This window comes from Lonchura striata, chromosome 26 (genome assembly GCF_050655825.1).
Source record: "Lonchura striata isolate lonStrDom1 chromosome 26, ASM5065582v1, whole genome shotgun sequence".
NCBI classification, from domain to species: Eukaryota; Metazoa; Chordata; class Aves; order Passeriformes; family Estrildidae; genus Lonchura; species Lonchura striata.
This window is the reverse complement of record NC_140728.1, coordinates 8,242,501-8,264,030: the sequence shown is the minus strand read 5'-3', so window position 1 is coordinate 8,264,030 and position 21,530 is coordinate 8,242,501. Positions and strand designations below refer to the sequence as shown.

Below are 21,530 nucleotides of genomic sequence, written 5' to 3'. Positions count from 1 at the left end.
TGCACGGAGGGGAATACCGGGAGGAGATACCGGGAGGGGGTGTATGCCCCTGGGCCCCCGGCCATACCGGCACCCCAGCGCCCCGTGCGCGGTGCGACGCCGCCAGCCTCCTTGCCGGCCCCGTTAGCGGCCCCCCGCGGAATTCCCGCCCCGTTCCAGCGCTCCCGGCTCCCGGGGGATCGGTGGCCGGACGGGCCCTCCCCGGGGGGCCGGAGCGCCGGGGGCGGACCGGGGCGGGGGGCTGTCCCGGGGGGCCCGGGGCCGGCCCAGGGGCGCTGCCGGGGGCGGGGCGGTGCTGCCCGCCCCGGGGGCGGTGGGGTGCCTGGTGGCGGCTCCGCCAGCGGAGCCGTCCCAGCGGGCGGCGGAGGCAGCACCGACCGCCCCCGGCCCGGCCATGTCGGAGCCCGGCGCCCCCGCGGCCGGTGATAAACCGCCCCGGCTCCAGGTAGGGCTCCGGTGCGTCCCCCCTCCCGGTGACCGCGGCAGCCTCCCGGTGCAGCCCCTTGGTGTCCCGGCGCTGTTGCCCGGGGCAGCTCCCGGCGTCTCTCCGGTGTCCCGGAGGCGATCCCTGGAGGAGTCCGTGGTGTTCCAGTGCCGACACCTCCGGAGAAGCCCAGAGTGTCCCGTTGTAGCCGCCGCTGCGACCTGTGCAGCGCCCCGGTGTCGCGGTACAGCCCTCCGCTGTTCCGGTGCCGTGCCCGATGCCGTTCCCCCGGTCCCCCAGAGCAGCCCCTGCCCGGGGCAATCCCGTTACAGCCCCTCCGTTTCCCCGGGGCAGCTCCGCGGTTCCCCGGTGCGGCCTCTCCAGTGCTCCGGGGCAGTCCCCCCGGTTTCCCGGAGCAGACCCCTCCCCACCGAAGCAACCCCCAGCTCGGAGCAGGCCCCTCTGCAGCCCCCGATCCCCCGTTGCCGCCCCCTGCCCGGGGCAATCCCGTCGTGGCAGCCACGGTGCAGCGCCCCGTGGCCCGGGGAGCCCCCTGGTTCCCCGGAGCAGAGCCCCGGGCAAGCCCCGGTGCCGTGCCGGTGCTCCCCGGCTCCCGCCGCTCTGTCCCGCAGGACCGTGTCCTCCGTGGGCTGCGCTGGGGCCGCCTCCAGGAGCCGCTGGGCTTCATCAAGGTGCTGGAATGGGTGAGTGACCCCGGCGTGTCCCCCTGGCCCGGGCCCGACCCCTGCCCCGTCACAGCCCCTTCCCCAGCGCTGCTGGTGCTGCCCCCCAAGCACCGGAGTCCCCCAGGTTTGGGGGGTTCCGTTGCTTTCCCGAAGCCCCCCCAGAACGAAGGAATCCCAGAGCCCCCCCTGCCCCTCCGGAGCTTCCTGCAACCCATCCGCAGCAGGGCTGGGGGCTGCGTTTTGGGGGCTGCGGGGCAGGAGGGGAGCAGGGCCACACGGACGCCTGGGCTCGGGCCACCAGCCCCTCTCTGGCCCTCCCCGGTGACCTTGAGCAGGTGGCTCTGCCCAGCCGTGCCAAAGGGGACGGTGACATCGGGGTGACAGGTCCCCGCCATTCCCACGGGCTCAGGGGGCACTGGGTGCGTGGGTGGGTGGGTGGTGGGTGGGTGGGGAGAGGGGTGAGGGTCAGTGAGCCCCAGGAAGGGGGACGCTGGGGACGGGGGGGAGCCAAGTGCCCGCGGCTCTGTCCTGTCCTGTCCTGGCCATGCCATGAATGGCTCCCTGTCAGATTGGATTTCAGGGTGGCATTTCTGCAGCTCGGCCTCGCCAAGGCTGGGGGGCTCCTGGGGGAAACTGAGGTACAGGGGGGACTCAGCCCTCTTTGGGCATCTCCCACCAGCAGAAGGCAGACTGAGGGGTTTTCCCCCAATCCTACAGCTCCTTGGTTTGCATAATCCCACCCACGGAGGCTCTGGGCTCCCCCTGCCATTGAGGCCACCATATGGGATCAAACCCCACAAAAACAAAAACGAGAAGAAAATCCCTGGAGGATCCACCCACACCCCAGCTTAAACCCTTAGTGCCACACATGGGGCTGCCCATCCCTGCAGCAGCAGGCCTGGCTTAGATCCCCCATTTCTCCCGGGAAGCCGGGAGCTCAGCCAGGCAGAGCTGTGGGAAAACACTTTGAGAATGGTGTTTTCCCGGCACCCTCATCCAAGAGATGAGGCCAGTGTGACTCCAAAGACAAGGGAGGGCAGTGCTGGCTCCTGGGGAGGGGACAGCTCTGGGGGTCCCACCATGGGGATGCTCCCAGCTCTCTGGAAACCCTCTCTGGCACTCAGTACCCTGCCCAAAATTAAGGGGGGACTGAGATGAGTTTGGCCTTGGTGTCCTCACCCCCTCAAACATCACCCCCTCCCTCAAATCCCAGTGTTGGAGGGAGGCACCCAAGGCCAACATCTGGGGGTGGCAGCTTGCCCATTACTCAGTGCCAGGGGATGCAGCCTGCCCCCCAAGGGTGAAAGGCCCCCCAAGTCCTCAACCCCCCACCCATCGCCCTCTCCTGTAGCTCTTTGCCATCTTTGCCTTCGGCTCCTGCGGCTCCTTCAGCGGCGAGACCGGAGCCACAGTGAAATGTGAGAGCGGAGGGATGACAGCCATCAGCGTCCAGTTCGGGTACCCCTTCAGGTGAGGGGGTGCTGGTCCCTGACACCCCCAGGGCTGCCCCCAGACAAGCTGGGGGTGCTGGGCTGGGGTTAGACTCCCTTCCTGCTGCCAGGACCTCCATAGGACCACAGCCACGGTCTGTGTGGTGCCATGTTCAGCTGGGAACCACCCACACCCTGACCCCATGGGACATCCCCTGGCATCCCTGTCAGTTCCTGGCACCAGCCAGGGGGATTCTTGTTAATCACAGAAGACCGGGGTGGGGAAGGAGGGGAGTTCTCAGTACTCGGGGAAGACCACGGGAATGCTGATTTATCTGGGAAGGCAGCGATGGAGTTGGGCCAGATGAGAGTCAGTTCTAACCCCTTTGCCACCAGCCCCATGCCAGGGCACTAGACCCTGGAAAAGAATCCAGGTTATGGCAGTGGATCTGTGCCCTCCATCCCAGGGACCACCCCAGCCTGGTTATTCTAGCCATCAATCACCATCAAACCTTCCATTCCCAGGGGACCACCGCAGCACTTGCTCCATCCATCCTTCCCATCCCAGGAGAGCACCCCAGCCTGGTTATCCTAGCCATCCCTGTCATCACCTCCATTCCCAGGGGACCACCGCAGCACTTGCTCCATCCATCCTTCCCATCCCAGGAGACCACCCCAGCCTGGTTATTTTAGCCATCAATCACCATCAAACCTTCCATTACCAGGAGACCACCCCAGCCTGGTTATCCTAGCCATCCCTGTCATCACCTCCATTCCCAGGGGACCACCCCAGCGTGGTTACACCCCTACCCCCACACCCTCTCCATTCCCAGCCCCCTGACACCCCCGTCCCTCTGTGCCAGGTTATACCAGATTCCCTTTGGGATGCCGAATTGTGAGGATGAATCAGAAGCTCGCACCCTGTACCTCGTTGGCGATTTCTCCGCTCCCGCCGAGTTTTTCGTGACCCTGGGGGTCTTCTCCTTCCTCTACTCCATGGCTGCTCTGGTGCTCTACCTCCGCTTCCATTCCCTGTACACGGAAAACACGAAGCTGCCCTTCACAGTAAGGCAGGCCGATGCCCGGGGCACGGGAACCCAGCGCCGTGCCAGGGCGGCAGCTGATCCCGGGCTCTCATCCTGGCAGGATTTCTGCGTCACCGTCTGCTTCGCCTTCTTCTGGCTGGTGGCGGCGGCGGCGTGGGGCAAGGGGCTGAGCGACGTGAAGGCAGCCACGCGCCCCTCCACCCTCATCTCCGCCATGGGCGTCTGCCAGGGCGACGGCGTGGTCTGCAACGCCGGCACCACGCCGGCCATGGGGCTGGCCAACATCTCGGTGGTGAGGGCAGCATGGGCACACGCACGGGCACACGCACGGGCACACATGGGCACATGCACGGGCACACACACACGGGCACACGCACGGGCACACATGGGCACACGCACGGGCACACACACACGGGCACACGCACGGGCACACATGGGCACACGCACGGGCACACAAATGGGCACACACACGAGGATGCGCACGGGCACCAAATGGGCACACACACATGGGCACACACGCATGTGCACACACACATGGGCGCACACACAAATGGGCACACACACGGGCACACACATGGGCATACACATGAGCACACACGGGCACACACATATGGGGGCACACACAAATGGGCACACACACAGGCACACACACAGGCACATACACGGATACATAGGGGTACACACAGGCACACACAGAGGCACACAAATGGGCACACACAGAGGCACACACAGAGGCACACACACATAGGCACACACGGGCACACACATGGGCACGCATATGGGCATATACACAGGCACGTACACGGATACATAGGGGCACACATGGGCACACACATATGGGCACACACATGGGCGTACAGGGTACACACAGGCACATACACGCACACGCACACAGGCACACACATGGGCACACACACACAGACACACATGGGCATATACATGTGTACACACATGGGCACACATGGCCAAATAGGAGTAATTTTTTCATTGGGAGCACAGTTTAGGGACTTCAAGCAGAGCCGAGCAGCACACGTGCACACACATGCAACCCACAGTCTGCACACCTGGCAGGACCTGCTGCACACCTGGGCACATGAAGGCACAGCAGTGCACACGCGTGTTCACGGGACAGCACACGTGCCCATGGGAGCACAGCACAGGTGCACCGTGCTCACAGCCGGGTGCACACTCACACACTCGCTCACACTCTGTGCACACGTGTGCCTGATTGCTGAGCTCAGCCAGGAGAGGGCAGTGGGAATGTGGGCACACAGATGGAAATACGGGCACACGCATGGACATGCGGGTGAAAACATTCCACAGCCACTGTGGGATCCCCCTGCATCCCCCTGGCCGTCAGGGACTGCCAGGGTGGGCTGGGGGTGGTGGTGCAGCCCCTGGCAGTGGCATTTGGGATCTATGGGGTGCGTGATGTGCGTGGGGCGTAGGGCACACGAAGTGCGTGAGGTCTGTGGGGCTCATGGGGTGCAGTGGGGTGCATGGGGTGCATGTGGCATGCGGGTTGCATGGCGTACATGGGGTGCATGAGGCGTGTGGGGCATACGGGGTCCATGGGGTGCACAGGTTGCATGGCACATGTGGGACACATGGGGTGCCTGGGCGGGGAGTGTGGGGTGCGTGGGGCACAGGACGTGGGGCACGTGGGGTGCCTGGAGCACAGGGGGTGCGTGGGATGTACGGGAATTATGGGGTGCACGGGGTGCGTGGGGCGCGCAGGGCACACACGGTGTCAGGGTCCATGGGGTGCTTGGAGCTCATGGGGCGCACGGGGTGTGTGGGGGGTGCTATTCTCTGCCCTGTGGGACCCTCTCCCTTTTTCCCTGTCCTCTCCCCTCTCCCCTTCGCTCTCCTGCAGCTCTTCGGGTTCCTCAACTTCCTGCTGTGGGCCGGGAACTGCTGGTTCGTGCTGCGGGAGACGCCGTGGCTGCGGCCGCCCGCGCCCGGCGACAGCGCGGCCGAGCAAGGCGCCATCGACAAGCAATAGCCCCGGGGCGACCAGCCCGGGCATCCCGCCCGGCCCCGGCACCCCGCGCCGGCCGCCAGCCGCCCCGGGACGGCGTGTCGCTGTCCCCGGCCCCGGAGCCGCCCGGGGCTCGGATGCTGAAGGGGGACGCGGAGCCCCGGGGGTCCCGCCTGCTGTCGGGGGCTCTGCGTGTCACGTCGGGGGTCCGTGTCTGTACGGGGCGCATAAAGTCCTGGGTACCAGCCGCGCACCGGGGCTCCTGTGTCTGCCTCGGTGCGGAGCGGGGCGTACCCCCGGGTGGGCGCGACCCCCGGTCCGTGCAGGGATAAACCCGTCCCCATCTCTGGTGTAGGGTGAACTGAGGGCCTCAGATCAGTATTGGGCTAATGGAGGGTCGCAGACAGGTCACAGGGGACCCCAACCTAGTAAAAGGATAATTGGGAACCCCGGTCCAGTGTTGGGATGACATTGGGAGCACCACTCCACTATAGGGACCACCTGGAACCCCAGCCTGGTATGGGGATAATGGCAGGGAGTCCCAGCCCCACATAGGGATAATAGGGAGCCCCAGAGCAGTGGAAGGATAATGGGGGCTCCTAGGCTGGTGTAGGCATAATGGGGGTCCCCAGCCCCGCGCAGGAGCAACCTGGAACCTCAGCCTGGTACGGCAATACCCTGGGCTCACAGCCCAGTGCAAAGTGACTACACCAGACCCCAGCCCCTGGAGTTCTGGGTCCGGTATGGGGACAACAGAGAAACCCAACCGAGTATAGAGATACCGAGCGCCCCATACCTGTTACAGGGCTACCGGGTACCCGCATCCCGGTCTGGCGGCACCAGGAGACCGCAGCCCGGTGTGGGATCAGCGGGGAGCGCAGGGGTAGCGGGTGTCCCGGCTGGGTGGGGCCGGGGCTCCCCGGGCGGGGCGGGCTCGGGCCGGCGGGCGGGGGTCGCCCCGGGACTACCGTGCCCGTGGTGCCGCGGGGCGGGCGGGGCGCGCGGCGCATGCGCGCGGCGGGGGCGGGCGGGGGGGCGGCGGTGCCGCGGCGGCGGCGGCGGCGATGGCGGCGGAGCGGCGGCCGGTGCCCGGCCTGGACGAGTTCGCGGGGCAGAGCTGGAGCGCCTGGCTGGAGCGGGCCGGGCCGCCCGCCGACACCGGTGAGGGCGGCGGCGGCGGGGGGGGCTTCGCGACCGGGGCCGCGCCCGCCGACCCCCGGTCCGAGCGCCGCCGCGCGGCGGGCGGGCAGCGGCGCCGGGAGAGGGGAGTCCGGCACCGGGAACCGGCAGCAGGGCATCCCGCACCGGGCGCGGGGAACGGGGCATCCTGCACTGGGAACCGCGAACGGAGCATCCTCCACCGGGCAATGGGAACCGAGAGCAGCGGGGACGGCTCGTTCTGCTCCGGGAACGGGGCACCGGGAACGGGGCATCCTGCGCTGGACAGCGGGAAACAGGGCACTGGAAACCCTGCTCTGGGCGTCGAGACCTGGCATCCAGAAGCGGCAGCTGGGCGCACAGCACAGGGTGCAGGGTCTGGACGCCCAGGGCAGGATTCCCAGTGCCCAGTTTCTGGTGCGGGTTGTCCTGGCATGTCCTAGGATGTTCCCTGGCACTGGGAGCTGGACACCTGGAATGAAGCATCCTGTACTAGCACCTGGCACTGGGAACAGGGCAGCCAGACCTGGCACCCTGCACTGGGAACCACGCACTGGGAATGGGCACCCTGCACTGGGAACCAGACACTGGGAATGGGCACCCTGCACTGGGATGCTGGTACTGGGAATGGGCACCCTGCACTAAGAATCAGACACTGGGAATGGGCACCCTGCACTGGGAACCAGACACTGGGCATGGGCGCCCTGCACTGGGAACCAGACACTGGGAACCAGACACTGGGAATGGGCACCCTGCACTGGGAACCCTGTTCTGGGAATGGGGCACCCTGCACTGCGATCCTGGTACTGGGAATGGGCACTCTGCACTGGGAACCAGGCACTGGGAATGGGCACCCTGCACTGGGATGCTGGTACTGGGAATGGGCACTCTGCACTGGGAACCAGGCACTGGGAATGGGCACCCTGCACTGGGATGCTGGTACTGGGAATGGGCACCCTGCACTAAGAATCAGACACTGGGAATGGGCACTCTGCACTGGGAACCAGACACTGGGAATGGGCGCCCTGCACTGGGAACCAGACACTGGGAATAGGGCACCCTGCACTGGGATCCTGGTACTGGGAATGGGCACACTGCAGTGGGATGCTGGTACTCAGAACTGGGCATCCAGACCTGACAGCCTGTTCTGGGAACTGGGCACTCAGTCCTGGTGACCACGCACTGAGAATGTGGCATCCTGCACCAAAACATGCAGAAACAGGAATGGCACCCAGCCCTGGGCACCAGACAATGGCACTAGGATATCCTGCAATGGGTAGCTGGCACCAGGAACTGGGCACTGGGAACCTTACATTGGGCATCCAGACCTGGCACCCAGTACTGGGAACTGGGAATGGACACCTCCTGCTCTGGGAATGTGGCATCCAGCACCGGGCATCTGGCACCAGGAGTCAGGCCTGGGGTCCTGGCACTGCACAGCCAGATGTGGCACCTGGTACCAGGCACTGGGCATTCAGCACTGGGAACAGGGCATCCTGTACTGGAGACTGAGAAATGGAATGGGGCATCCTACAAAAGTTGTCCAAACACTAGGAATCTTACAGTGAGCACTGGGCACCAGGAGCTGGGCACCTGGAACTGGGCACCCTGTGCTTGCACTGGGAACTGGGCACTGGGCAGCCACACTGGGCACTGGGATTCAGGAACTGGGCAGCAGGATCTCTTCACTAGGAATTGGGCACCCAGCACTGGGCAGCCCAGTCTGCCCACTGGGAACCCTGTGCCCGCTATGGGGTGCCAGTTATGGGGTGCCCCATCCTGGATTCCAGATGTCCCAGCTGCAGTGGGCACTGGTGGGAGCAGAGCAGTAACTGGAGATCCTGGACTGGGAATTAGTTGCCACCATTACCCCAGACCAGGCAGGACATACTGGGAGCCCCAGGTGGGGGACTGGGCATCACGTGCTGGGCATTGGGATGTCCTGCACAGGGAGCTGGGCAGGGCACACTGGGAGCCAGGTGCTCCTTACTGGGAGCTTGGGAGTGTCCCAGTGGGCTCTCAGCACTGGGACTGGCTGCCCTGGACTGGGCACCAGTGGTGGTGCATCTGGATGGGTCTGGGTGCCCAGTATGGCACAGCTCGGTGGCACTGGCCACCCAGTATTGCATGGCCATGCAGGCAGGACTGGTTACCCAGTATGGCACAGCTGGATGGAACTGGGTGCCCAGTATGGCATGGCCTGATAGGACTGGGGATGGACAGGGCACCCAGTTGGGCACAGTTGGCCAGGTCACCATCGCCACTGGCTCAGTGGCCACCAGTGCCCCCAGAGCAGAGCCCAGGCACAGCCAGTGGAGCCACGGCTGTATGGGAACCAGGGTGACCCCAGGGTGTCAATCCCGGGACCAGCACGTTCCCAGGGGTGTCATGTGCCACACCGGGGTGTCCTCAGGGGTGTTACACCCCATCCAGGATGGGGCTGTCCCCAGGTGTGTCCCATCTCAGCACCAGGGTGTCCTCAGGGATGTTGCATCCCAGGGCAAATACGTCCCAGGGGTGTCACATCCCAGGAGTGTCACATCCCGTACTGGGATGTCCCCAGGAACATCCTGCTGGCACTGGGCTGCCAGGATGGGGACCCTGGAGATGGTGACACACCACAGGGCGATGCCACTCACAGGATGATCTGTCTCTCTGGTCTGATTTTGTCTGGTTTAATTGTTCCAGGAGCAGGAATGCCAGGACCAGCCCTGTGCGGGAGCACCGGGACCGTCTGTGTGCCAGCCACTGACAGGATTTTGTCTCTGGCAGGATCAGGGTCAGAGCTGGAGGAGAATGGGAAGAGCGGCAGCAAGAAACTGGACACCATGACCCTGATTAAGGAAGGTGAGCTCCTCTCTGGGGTGAAACCCAGCATTTCGGGGCCGTGTGAGCCATCGAGCTGGGATCCTTGTCTGCAGTGCTTCCAGCAGCACCAGCTCTGTGCCAGCTTACTGAGCTCTCCCCACAGACATGGACATCTTCGGGCACTGCCCCGCGCACGACGAGTTCTACCTGGTGGTCTGCAACCACTGCAGCCAGGTGGTGAAACCCCAGGCCTTCCAGAAGCACTGTGGTGAGCCAAGGAATTTGGGGAATGGCTATTCCACCCCACGGTGCTGGGAACAGCACTGGGAATGCCCCCAGGGCTGGTTGTGGGGGTACAGCCCACGGGCAGGGAGGGGGCTCGCAGCGGTGCGGGCTCTGGTGTGGGCTAACAGTGGGGTTATCCCGTTTTATCCGTGCCATGCCATGCCATGCCATGCCATCCCTCGTGGCAGAACGCCGTCACGGCCCGCTCAGCAAGCTCTATGCCCGTGCCGCCGCGTGCCACGTCGCCGTGAACGGGCAGCCGGTGCCTGGCAGGACCCCCGGAGCGGCCAAAGCCCTGCAGGAGAAGCACCCTGGTGCCCGTGGGAGAGCCCAGCCCCTCCCGGAGCACACGGACAAGGACAACAACCTCTGGTGAGCGCTGGGACGGGCCACCCTCGTGCTCTCGTGGGGTCGCTTTGATGCCAACCCCCTCCTCCCCAAAATTCTCTCCGCAGCTTGTTTGTGCCCGTGGTGAACCTGGAGAAGATTCCCAGCATTCCCAAACCGGACGGGCACGGGATCAAGGTGCCCCCCAAAGCCGTCCCCACCAACTCCAAGGAATCCCTGGGGAAACCCGCGGCTGCCGCGGTGCCCAAAGAGCCCCCGGTGCCCGCCGGGGTCGGGGGGGATTCGGCCATGCCGGAGAGCATCCCTGCTCCGGGGGACAAGGATGTGGGGGCCCCCAAACCGCCCCCCAGGTCCCACAGGAAGCTGGCGCGTGAGTCCCCCCTTTCCTTGCCGGCCGTGGGGGGGGGCGGATGATCCCAGCGGGACTCCCTGGTGCCGGAATTCCGGTGGCCGGGTCTAGCAGTGGGGTAGGTACCGGGGGAGTGGCTCCCCCCTCTCCTCTGGAGGGTTGTTGGGGGGTCCCTGCCCTCCCCCCAGTTCTGGTCATCCTGTTGGTTTAGGGCTCCCACTTGGCTGCTCCCAAGGAATGGCCACAGCAAGAGCGGGAGCTGAGGGTGGACCCCCAAATTCGCACGTGCTACTCCAAGAGTGGGGGGTCAAACAGCTGTCCCCCATAAAAACATGGAGGTAGAACAAGTGCCCCCCCCATAACATGGGGGTTGAACTTGTGTCGCCCACAAAAATACGTGAGAATTGGATATGTGACCCCCAAAAATAGGGGGGTGAAATGTGCATTCCCTCCCAAAATATGGGGGTCGAATACGTGTCCCACAGAATAGAGAGGTTGAATATGTGTCCTCCCAAAAATATGGGGTTTGGATGTGTATCCCTCCAAAATATGGGGGTGACGTGTCACCCCAAAATATGGGTGTTAAATGCATGGTCCCACAAGATATGGGGGTTAAACACATGTTCCCCCCAAAATACGTGGGTGAAACAAAACACATGGGTGTGTCCCCCCAAAATACGGGGGTCAGTGTGTATCCTCTGAAAATGTGGGGGTTGAACATGTGTCCCCCCAAAAAATATGGGGGTTGGGCATGTGTCACCCCAAAATACAGGGGTTGGACATGTGTCGCCCCAAAATATGGAGGCTGAACACATACCCCCCTCCCCCAAAATATGGGGGCCAAATGTGTTGTCCCTCCCAAATATGGGGGTCAAATGTGTATCACCCCAAAATAAGTGCGTCAAATGTGTGTGCTACCCCAAAATATGAAGTTTGGATGTGTGCCCCCCCCCAAAATATGGAATTTGGACATATGTCACCCCAAAAGATGGGTGTTGAACATATAGTCCCCAAAATATGGGAGTCAAACATGTGCCCCGCTGCCCCCAAAATACCAGAGCCAATTGCTGCTGTGCTCACAGACACTCCTAGGTGACAGCAAGGCCATTAGCAGGACTCAGGTGAAATTTGGGGGGGTCACTGCAGGAAAGGGGCAAAAAAGGGGGGGGCTTACCCTGCAGAGGAGCAAGAAGGGGAGGGAGCAGCACATGGTGACCCCCCCACCCCCTCAAAACTTCTCAGGGTTGTGTCCCCCACTCAGAACTGCTCCGAGGAGTGGGTGCTCCATGCCCAGCCCTGGTGGGGGGTGTTGGGGTGCCCCCCCAGCACTCCCCAGCACCCTCTGCCTCCATGTCCCCCCAGGGAAGGAGTGTGACCTGAACCGGCAGTGTGGGGTGCGGAACCCCGACACCAACAAGCTCTGCACCCGCCTGCTGACCTGCAAGGTAGTGGGGAATGGGGAGGGGACACCCCGATATCCCAGCCTGGGGCTTTTGGGGGATCCTGAGCCCCTCCCTGCTGCCACCCAGATCCACTCGGTTCACCAGCGCCGGGAGGTGCAGGGTCGGGCCAAGGATTTCGATGTGCTGGTGGCCGAGCTCAAGGCCAGCACCCGCCGAGGGGACCCCCCGAAAGACAGGAGCCCCCCTGAGAAGGACCCACTGCACCTTGCCCTGCAGGACACCCCCCCACTGCTGCAGCCCCCCAGTACCCCTCCCTGCCGAGCCAGGCTGTCCCACTGCTTGCACCCCCCCAGGTGAGTACCCCATGGATTTGGGGGGGGGGGGGTCTCCTCTCACCTTTCCCCACCCGAATTAGGGGGGGGTGCATTGAAAGGGCAGGAGTGGGAGTGGGGATTTGGGGGGGTCCATCTCACCCCCTCCCCACCTGAACTGGGGGAATGTGGTTTGGAGCAGTGATTTGGGGGGTTCCGTGTCACCAGCTGAATTTGGGGGGATGTGGATGGGAGCAGGGATTTGTGGGGTCCTGTCTCAACCCCTCCCCAGCTGAATCAAGGGAGGATGTGGCTGGGAGCTGGGTTTTGGGGGTCCCATCTCACCTTTCCCCACCTGCGCTGGGGGGTGTGGCAGGGCAGCAGGAATGTGAGTGCAGAATTGTGGGGTCCTGTCTCAGCCCCTCTGCACCTGAATTGGGAGGGGAAGTGGATGGAAGCAGGGATTTGGGGGGGTGTGGGTGGGTCTGATCTCTCCCCACCTGGATTGGGGAGCACATTGTAGGGATTAGAAATGGGGATTTGGGGGGGGGGTATTGTCTCACAGTGACCCCCCAAGTATTGAGCACCCCAAAACTTCCTCTCCGATGCAGGGCCCGACTTTCCTCTGCCAGTGACCCTGAGGATGTCCCGGCCACCTCTGGGGAGGGCAGCATGGGAGGTTTCCCCCTGCCCAAGGGGGGCAGCCGCGTGTCCAGCGAGGAGAGCGAGGAGGAGGGGGGCGAGGAGCCCCCCCAGACCCCGGCGCGCCCACCACGGCCTCAGGCGGTGAGTGAGGGGACCCCAGAGCGGGCAAGGGACCCCCAGCTCCAGCAGTGACCCACCCGTGTCAGACCCCAGAGCGGGCAAGGGACCCCCAGCTCCACCAGTGACCCACCCGTGTCAGACCCCAGAGAGGAGCAGGGACCCCCAGCTCCACCAGTGACCCAGAGTGGGGCAGGGACCCCCAGCTCCACCAGTGACCCACCCGTGTCAGACCCCAGAGCAGGGCAGGGACCCCCAGCTCCACCAGTGAGCACCCGTGTGTCCCTTCCCCGGCTCCGTGCCGGGTGGGTGGTTGAGGCGGGGGCGTGGGGGGGCTGCAGTGACCCTGGCACGGTGCCCCCCCAGTTCTGCACCTTTGGGAGCCGCCTGGTGACCCCGGGCTGTTACGTGTTCGACCGACGGCTGGACCGGTTCTGCGCCGCGCTGGGCTCCATGCTGGAGCAGCACCTCAGCGCGCACAGGTGGAGGTGAGGGGGACAAAGCCTGGGGTTTGGGGTCCCAGCGAGGTGTTGGGATTGCGGGGGAGGAAGGGATTGGGGATTTGGGGGGGTCTTGTTGCACCCCCCCCATTCAAAGTGAGGGATGTGAGTGGGAAACCAGAGTGGGTCTCATTTCACCTCATTCTGATCCAAACTGATGAGGATAAGATGGGGATGGAGGGATGGGAGTGGGGATTTGGGATCCCCTCCCTACCTGAATCAGGAAGGATTGGGGGGACAAAGATGGGAGTGGGGATTTGAGTGGTCCCATTTCATCACCTTCTCACCCAAATTGGGAAAGATCAGATGGGGATGCAGGACTGAGAGAAGAGATTGGAGGGGGAGGTTCTGTTCACCCCCTCCTCACCTGAATTGGGGCGTAATGGAGATTTAAGGGATTTGTTTCACCCCTTCCCATCCAAACTCGGGGGGACAAGGTGGGGATGCAGGGGTGTGAGTGAGGATTTGTGGGGGCTCCCATCTCACTTTACCACACCTGAACTGGGGAGGACAGAGTGAGGCTGGAGGGATGGGAATGAGGATTTGGAGAGGTCCCATCTCACCTTTCCACGCCTGAATTGGGGAGGACAAGGTGGGGCTGGAGGGTTGGGAATGGGGATTTGGAGAGGTCCCCTCTCACCTTTCCATGCCTGAATTGGGGAGGACAGGGTGGGGCTGGAGGGATGGGAATGGGGATTTGGAGAGGTCCCCTCTCACCTTTCCATGCCTGAATTGGGGAGGACAGGGTGGGGCTGGAGGGATGGGAATGGGGATTTGGAGAGGTCCCATCTCACCTTTCGACACCTGAACTGGGGAGGACAAGGTGGGGCTGGAGGGATGGGAATGGGGATTTGGAGAGGATGAGGATGCAGTGGGGGGATGTGGCTGGGAGCAGGAGTTTTGCGGGTTCCCCATCTCACCCGTCCCCTCCCTTCCCACAGGAAGATCCCTCCAGCCGTCGTCCCCCCTCTTCACCTCCCCGCCGCCCCCCCCAGCCCCGCTGCCCCCCTTTTCGGCCCTGCCACCCCTTCCCCGCCCCTCCGCAGCCTCTCTGCGGCCGGGGGGTGCCGGGTCCCCACCAGCCTCACCTACACCGTGGGGTCCCCGCCGGCGGCGGCCGCCTGCAGCCAGCCCGAGTGCGGGGGAGGGGGCACGCAGTCCATCACCTCTCCCCTCCCCGCCAACACCCCCTCGCCCTCCTTCAGCAAACTGCCCCCCAGCAAGGCCAGCAAGTCGCCCCGGGCACGGGAGGCGCCGGGGATGGACGCGGAGCCGCGGCCCTGGCAGCCGCCCCCCACGGCCGGCAGCCCCCCCTACAAACGGACCTGTCTGGGGGACAGCGCCAAGGGCAAAAATCAGGGCTTGGCTCCCCCCGGCAAGACGAAACTCACGGCCCCGGCTTCGCCCTCCGTCGCCCTGGCGAACGGGAGCCCGCGGGTGCGGCGGCCGCCGCCCGGGCAGCCCTGCCCCGCCGCCCCGGAGCCCCGAGCGCCGCCGCTGCCCGGGCTGGGCGGCTCCCCCCGGGGGCTCTCCGACGAGGAGGTGAAGAGGCGCAAGAACGCGGCCACCTACTGCCGAGCCCTGAAGGCCAAAGCCGCGCCCGCCCTGCCCGGCCCCGGCGGCTCCGGGGGCTCCGTCCGCAGGAAGAAGCCGGGGACGCCCCCGGGCTTCGAGGAGAAGAGGAGCGCCCTGAAGGTAGGGCTGGGGGGTGAAGCACGGGGAACCCCCACAGTGAGGGACCAGCAGGGACCGGGGACACTTGGCTGGGGTCACCGTGCCCGGAGAGATGCCCCGTGCTGGGGGGACACCGTGGGCCGGAGGGGGAGAAGACCAGGACACCCTGGTCTGGTGACCCTGGTCTGATGGGGACACCCTGGTCTGGTGGGGGACACCCTGGTCTGGTGGGGACACCCTGGTCTGGTGGGGGACACCCTGTCCTGGTGACCCTGTCCTGGTGGGGACACCCTGTCCTATGGGGGACACCCTGTCCTGTGGGGACACCCTGTCCTGTGGGGACACCCTGTCCTGGTGGGGACACCCTGGTCTGGTGGGGACACCCTGTCCTGTGGGGGACACACTGTCCTGGTGGGGACACCCTGGTCTGGTGGGGACACCCTGTCCTGTGGGGGACACACTGTCCTGGTGGGGACACCCTGTCCTGGTGGGGACACCCTGTCCTGGTGACCCTGGTCTGGTGGGGGACACCCTGGTCTGGTGGGGGACACCCTGGTCTGGTGGGGACACCCTGTCCTGTGGGGACACCCTCAGGGGGTGGGCACCTCCCCAGCCCTGGGGACACTGTGGGGACCCCCAAGCCTGTGGAGAGCCCCCACGGGACCCTGTCCCCAGCGTTGCCCCCCAGGGCTGACCGTGCCCTCTCCCCCCTGCAGTCCAAAGCCCATTAACAGAGGGGTCACCGGGGGCCCCCCCTGTGTCCTCCCCACCTGGAAACGCCAGAAAACCGATGAAGGGGGAAAAAAAACATCCCAAGGAAACACGAAGGAAAAAAATCCCAAACTTCCAGAAAATACCTCAAAACTCTCAGTTCTGTTCTCTTGCTGCTAAACCAGCCCCGGGAGGGGGGGGCGGCACTGGGGACCCCCCCCGGACCTCCCGGGGCCCCGTCGGCCGCGGATATTTATAAGAAACGGTTGTTGCTGTTTTTGTTCTTTTGTAAAAAAACAAAACAAAACAAAAAAAAAACAAACACAAAGAAAAAAAAAAAGAGTTGTGTAGTGGGGGATGGGGGAAAGGAGATGGTTGGGGTCTGTGGGTTTGGGGGGTGGGGGGACAGGGGGATACTGGAAAATTATTGGGGGACTGGGGGAGTGTCACTGGGGAGCTGGAAGGGGGCACTGGGGTTGTTAAGAATGTTGAGGGGCCAGTGGGTTACTGGGGGGCTCACTGGGGGAGTTGTGGAGGGTTACTGAGGAACAAAGGGGGTCTTTGGGGTGCTGAGGGGCTGTGGAGCTGGGCAGGGGCTTATAAGGGTCTCTGGGAGGCTGAGGGCACCATTGGGGTGCTGGGGGGGTTGCTGGGGACTAGAGGGGGTCTTCAGGGTGGGCAAGGCCCCATAAGGGTCTTTGGGGGGCTGGGAGATGGTCAGTGGGGTCAGTGAGATTCTGGGAGTTGGCTGGGGGGTGGTAAATGGGGTCACTGGGTGCTGGGAGGCTCAGTGAAGTCACTGGATGGGGGCAAACTGGGGACCACAGGAGGTTTTTGGGGTGCTCGGGGGACGTGTGGGGTTTATTGGGGTGCTAGGAGGGTACAGGGACCATAAGGGGTCTCTGGGGACTTGGGGAGGAGGGCAGTGGGGTCATTAAGGGGCTGGGGAGATCAGTGAATTGCCTGGGGGTGACCTGTTGACCATGGAGGGTTATTAGGGTGCTGGGGGGGTTAAAGGACAGGTACTGGGGACCATCTTTGGGGTGCTGGGGGGACAGGCTGGCGACCACAAGGGTCACTGAGGTACTAGGGGTGTCATTTGGGTCATTGGGGTGGCCACAGAGGGTGCCCAGAACCCCCTCCCAGCACAGCGTGCCGGGGTCAGAGGGACCCTGGGGTGGGCACACCGGGGTGCCCCCCCAGCTCACCCCCCTGCACCCCAGATGGGGGCAGGCAGGGCAGCAGGGCCCCCACCCAGCCTGACCCCGGCGGTCCCCCAGCAGTGTCACCCTGTCCCCAGCCCACCCCACGGCAGCAAGGGGAGGGGACACCCCGGGGGTCCCCAGGAGCAGGTGAAGGCTGCACAGGCGCGAGGGAAACACGTTTATTTTGGCCAAGGCATGGGTGGGCATTGCCTGGTGCGGGGGGAACGTCCGGGGTGGGGCACGGGAGTCACAGGCTGGGCTGGCAAGGGGACACCCACGGCAGGGGGCACCCCCTTTTTGGGGTGCAGGAGCCCCCCGGTCCCACCCCCCGTGGGGGAGGGGGCTCTGTTTGCAGCTGCGGGTTGCAGGGGGGGTCAGGAGATGTTGGGGGCTCCCCAGGGGTCTGACACACTCCCGGTGTCCCCATGGGGGTGGCACATGCTCCCCGGGGGACTCATGCTTGGCCATGCACATGCCAAGGGGGGCAGGGGCAATGGGGGGCCAGGGCTGCAGGGAGGGGGTTCTGCCCGGTGCTGCCGCTCCTGGGGGCTCACGGCTGCCCCTGTCACTGTCCCTCTGTCCTCCAGTGCCTGGTGGGGCTGATGCCCTGCAGTTGGTGGTCACGCTGTCCTCACTGAGACTTGTCCCTGTGGTCCTGCAGTGACCACAGCAGCGATGCTCACTCCTGAGGGCAATGGTGGAGCCCCCCAAAAACGAGGGACACGGTGGTGGGAGTCTGGTCATCCCTCCTGCCCAGGGACGGGTCACAGCAGGAGACTGTCCCCTTGGTGTGTCCCCTCACACCCTTGGCTCACTGCAGTCCCCTGGTGACTGTGGCAGGGCCAAGGATGATGCTCAGTCCTGAGGGGTGATGTGGGATCCCCAAAAGCTGGGGACACACTGATGGGGGTCCAGCCACCCCTCCAGCCTGGGGACAGCTTGCAGTGGCAGTGGGGACACAGATGTCCCTGAGGACATCTGAGACCATGGTGTGTCCCCTCTCACCCTTGTGTCCCTCGCAGTCCCTCAGTAATCTTGGCAGGGGCCGGGGATGGTGCTCAGTCCTGGGGGGTGATGATGGGACCCCCAAAAGCTGGGACATGATGGTGGAGGTCTGGTGACAGGTGACAGTGGGGGACTGCCCCATGGTGTCACATCCTCATCCCTTGTGGTTGCGCAGTGACCTCGGTGGGGGCCAGCAGCGATGCTCTGTCCTGGGGGCGATGGTGTTGCCCCCCAAGTTGGGGACATGGCAGATGGGGTCCAGCCACCCCTTCTGCCCATGGCATGTCCACGGGGAACAGGTCACAGCAGCAGTAGGAACACAGGGTGTCCCGGTGGACTGTCCTCATGGTGTGTCTCCTCACACCCGTGTCCCTCACGGTCCCTTTGTGACCTCAGTGAGGGTGTGGGATGATGCTCAGTCCTGGGGGTTGATCGTGGGACCCCCAAAAGCTGGGACCATGGTGGTGGGATAGGTCACGGTGGGAGACTGTCCCCAAAGTGTGTCACATCTTTGTCCCTCACTGTCCCACGGTGTCAGTGACCTCGGCGGGAGCCAGCAGCGATGCTCAGTCCTGGGGTGTGATGGTGTGACCACCCGAGCTGGGGACACGGCAGTGGGGGTCTGGCCGTCCCTCCTGCCCAGGGACAGCTTGCAGTGGCTGACACGGGGTGTCCCTGGGGACTGTCCCCACGGTGTCCCCTCACACCACGATGGGCGTGTCGGAGAAGACGGAACTCACCGAGTCTGGATCCGACACCTTCCTCTGTGCCTTGGGACCCTGTCGGGCGGGCAGCGGGGGCGTCCCCCCGCCCTTGAACCTGCCGTTCTGCCCTGTGCCAGCGCCGGAGGCGATGTGGGACGGGCAGGGCTCCCCGGTGCCCCCGGCGTGGTTCGGGGTGGTGCTCAGCACCGAGGAGTTGATGCTGTCGTCGCGTGGCGCCGGCGGCTTCTCGGCGCCGCGGCAGCAGCAGCAGCGGCACGGGGTGAGGTACAGGTAGATGAGCACCAGCACCACGCTCAGGATGCAGCCCACCAGAGTGGTGTAGGCCGTGTTCAGCGTGTCGTGGGGGCCGTGCAGGGTGAAGTTGTGCACCAGCAGCTCCACGTAGAGGGTCTCGTTGAGGAGGGGCCCGGCCACCCAGCAGGAGTAAGTGCCGGCGTCCTCAGGGCGCAGTGCCCGCAGCTGGAGGCTCCCGTTGGCCAGCAGCACCACGCTGCCGTTGCCCCCGTCCCCCAGCACCCGCTCCCCGCCCGGTGTCACCCAGTGCCGGCCGCGCACGCCCTGCCACCGGCTGTCGCAGCCCAGCGTCACGCTGTCCCCGAGGTGCGCCTCCAGCACGGCCTCCCGCGCCTTGCTGCAGTTGAGCGGCGGCTTGCCCGCCAGCTCCAGGATCTTGACAAAAGCGGTCCCTCCGGGCTGGAAGCAGCGCAGCTCATCCTGGAAATCCTCCACGGCGCTGAGGTGGCGGCGGCGGCCGCGGTCCAGCAGCTGGAAGAGCAGGCAGTCGCAGGTCAGGGGGTTGTTGTGCAGGTAGAGGCGGTCGCGCAGCCAGGCGGGCAGCGCCTGCAGCTCGCCCGCGGGCACGGCCCGCAGCTGGTTGGCCGACAGGTCCAGCAGCGCCAGCTGCGGCAGCCGGGTGCCCTCCCGGAGCAGCTCCAGCGGGAAGCGGGCGATGCGGTTCTGCCCCAGGTAGAGCTTGCGCAGGCGGCCCAGGTTCTCGAAGGCCGTGCGGTCCACCGTGGCGATCTTGTTGTTGTACAGCAGCAGCACCTCCAGCTCGCCCAGGTCGCTGAACAGGTTCTCGTCCAGCGTGCGCAGGCGGTTGGAGGACAGGTCGAGGTGGCGCAGGTGCGGCACGTGGGCGAAGGCCTCGGTGGACACGAAGGCCAGCCCGTTGTGGCTCAGCAGCAGCGCGTGCAGGTGCGGCAGCCGCGCCGGCGCCCAGTCCGCCCGCAGCCTCGTCACGTTGTTGTGGCTCAAGTCCAGCACAGCGGTGAAGCGCGGCAGAGGCGCCGGCACCACGCTCATGTTGGCCCGCGAGCAGCTCAGCAGGTTGGAGGCGCAGACGCAGCGCGGGGGGCAGCTCCCACCCGCACACCCCCACGGGGACAGCAGGGACAGCGCCAGCAGCAGGGACAGCGGCACCACGGGGACACGCATGGCCACGCAGGGGTGACAGGATGCTGGCATGACGGGACAGTGCAGCCTGGAGAGTGGGGGGAGGCTGCAGTCACATGGTGTCACGATGTGGAGTGGCTCGGTCGCCCAGTGTCACAGCACACTGTGTCACAGCAAGCGCCAGGTTGAGGGTTCACCAGCTGTCATGGTGCAGAGGCTTGGTCACTTGGTATCACAGTCCAAGGTGGCTCTGCTCACCCAGCGGCAGGTGCCAGGCTGGTTGATCACTTGTCACAGTCCAGGCTGGCTTTGGTCCGCCAGTGTCACGGCACGTGCCAGGCTCAAGGCCCACGCAGGAGTCACGACACAGGGTGGTTTGGTCACCCAGTGTCACGGCACGTGCCAGGCACAGGGTCCCATGGTGTCACAGCACCTGCTCACCCGTGCCATGTGCGGGGTGCTCGGTGTCACCGCGCTGTCATCAAGCGCCCTGGCGTGCACCCCGTGTCACTGCCGGGGTGGCTGTGGTCCCCCGGTGTCACGGCACGGAGTGGCTTTGTGCCCCGGTGCTCCCTCAGTGTCACGGCCGGGGGCTCGGTCCTGGTGTCCCAGGGTGTCCCGGGGTCACGGTGCGGGGTGGCCTGTCCCCACTGTCACGACATGTCCCCACTGTCACGGCCCCCGGGCACGTCTGGCCCGGGGCTCCCCCCGGTCCCGGCCGTGCTGCGGACCGAGCGGCGGAGGATGCTCGCTCCCTCCCTCCCCCCTTCCTCCCGGGGCGTCACCGGGGCTGGGCTCGGGCCCGGACCGGGGATGGGGTCGGAGCGTTACCGGGCCCGGTGCGGCGGCGACCGGGCAGGGCCGGGCCCATACGAACCGAACCGAAGAGAGTCCAGCGGAGCCGAACCGAGCCGACAGAAGCCGAACAGAGTCGAGCTGAGCCGAGCGACGCCGAACGAAGCCGAGCGGGCCGCGCCGAACCAAGCCAGGCCGAACCGGGCCGGGCCGAACCTCCCCGAGCTCAGCCGAGCAGAGCCGAGCCTGTTCCGAGCTCAGCCGAACCTTCCCGATCCTTCCCGAGCTCAGCCGAGCGGAGCCGAGCCGGGCCGAACGCGGCCGAACGGTTCCGAGCCGGCCCGAACGCGGCCGAACGGTTCCGGGCCGGCCCGAACGCGGCCGAACGGTTCCGAGCCGGCCCGATCCGCCCCGGGCCGGGGTCTGGGGCAGGCGCGGCGCGCACGGCCCGTCCCCATTGGCTGCGGCCGCTCGGCGCCAGCCAATGGCGGCAGCGCGCGGCTTAACCCGCTCGGCGCCGCGCGGCAGC

At 65.3% G+C, this 21,530-nt stretch overlaps 3 protein-coding genes across 4 annotated transcripts; 2 read left to right on the top strand and 1 right to left on the bottom strand.

Moving 5' to 3' along the window:
• The first annotated feature begins 298 nt into the window (after positions 1 to 298).
• SYPL2 (synaptophysin like 2) lies at positions 299 to 5,820 on the top strand. The gene is made up of 6 exons (XM_021527727.2): positions 299 to 445; positions 1,057 to 1,128; positions 2,462 to 2,580; positions 3,404 to 3,605; positions 3,687 to 3,878; positions 5,463 to 5,820. The coding sequence occupies exons 1-6, from the start codon at positions 395 to 397 to the stop codon at positions 5,589 to 5,591; spliced, it is 765 nt and encodes a 254-aa protein (XP_021383402.1). The 5' UTR covers positions 299 to 394; the 3' UTR covers positions 5,592 to 5,820.
• A 753-nt stretch (positions 5,821 to 6,573) lies between these two features.
• ATXN7L2 (ataxin 7 like 2) lies at positions 6,574 to 16,166 on the top strand. Of its 2 annotated transcripts, XM_077789006.2 has the most exons (11): positions 6,574 to 6,728; positions 9,498 to 9,572; positions 9,697 to 9,801; positions 10,007 to 10,190; positions 10,274 to 10,536; positions 11,878 to 11,960; positions 12,045 to 12,271; positions 12,841 to 13,015; positions 13,358 to 13,479; positions 14,433 to 15,186; positions 15,882 to 16,166. In XM_077789006.2, exons 1-11 carry the CDS (start codon positions 6,632 to 6,634, stop codon positions 15,894 to 15,896), a joined length of 2,100 nt encoding a protein of 699 aa, XP_077645132.2. In that variant the 5' UTR covers positions 6,574 to 6,631; the 3' UTR covers positions 15,897 to 16,166. The 2 variants fall into 2 exon arrangements, with proteins under 2 accessions (XP_077645132.2, XP_085417576.1); XM_085561450.1 differs by lacking the exon at positions 6,574 to 6,728 and having other exon boundaries at positions 9,001 to 9,572.
• Positions 16,167 to 17,245: 1,079 nt separating this feature from the next.
• AMIGO1 (adhesion molecule with Ig like domain 1) lies at positions 17,246 to 21,405 on the bottom strand. The gene has a single exon (XM_021527651.4). The coding sequence runs from the start codon at positions 20,276 to 20,278 to the stop codon at positions 18,788 to 18,790; it is 1,491 nt and encodes a 496-aa protein (XP_021383326.3). The 5' UTR covers positions 20,279 to 21,405; the 3' UTR covers positions 17,246 to 18,787.
• Between the last annotated feature and the right edge of the window lie 125 nt (positions 21,406 to 21,530).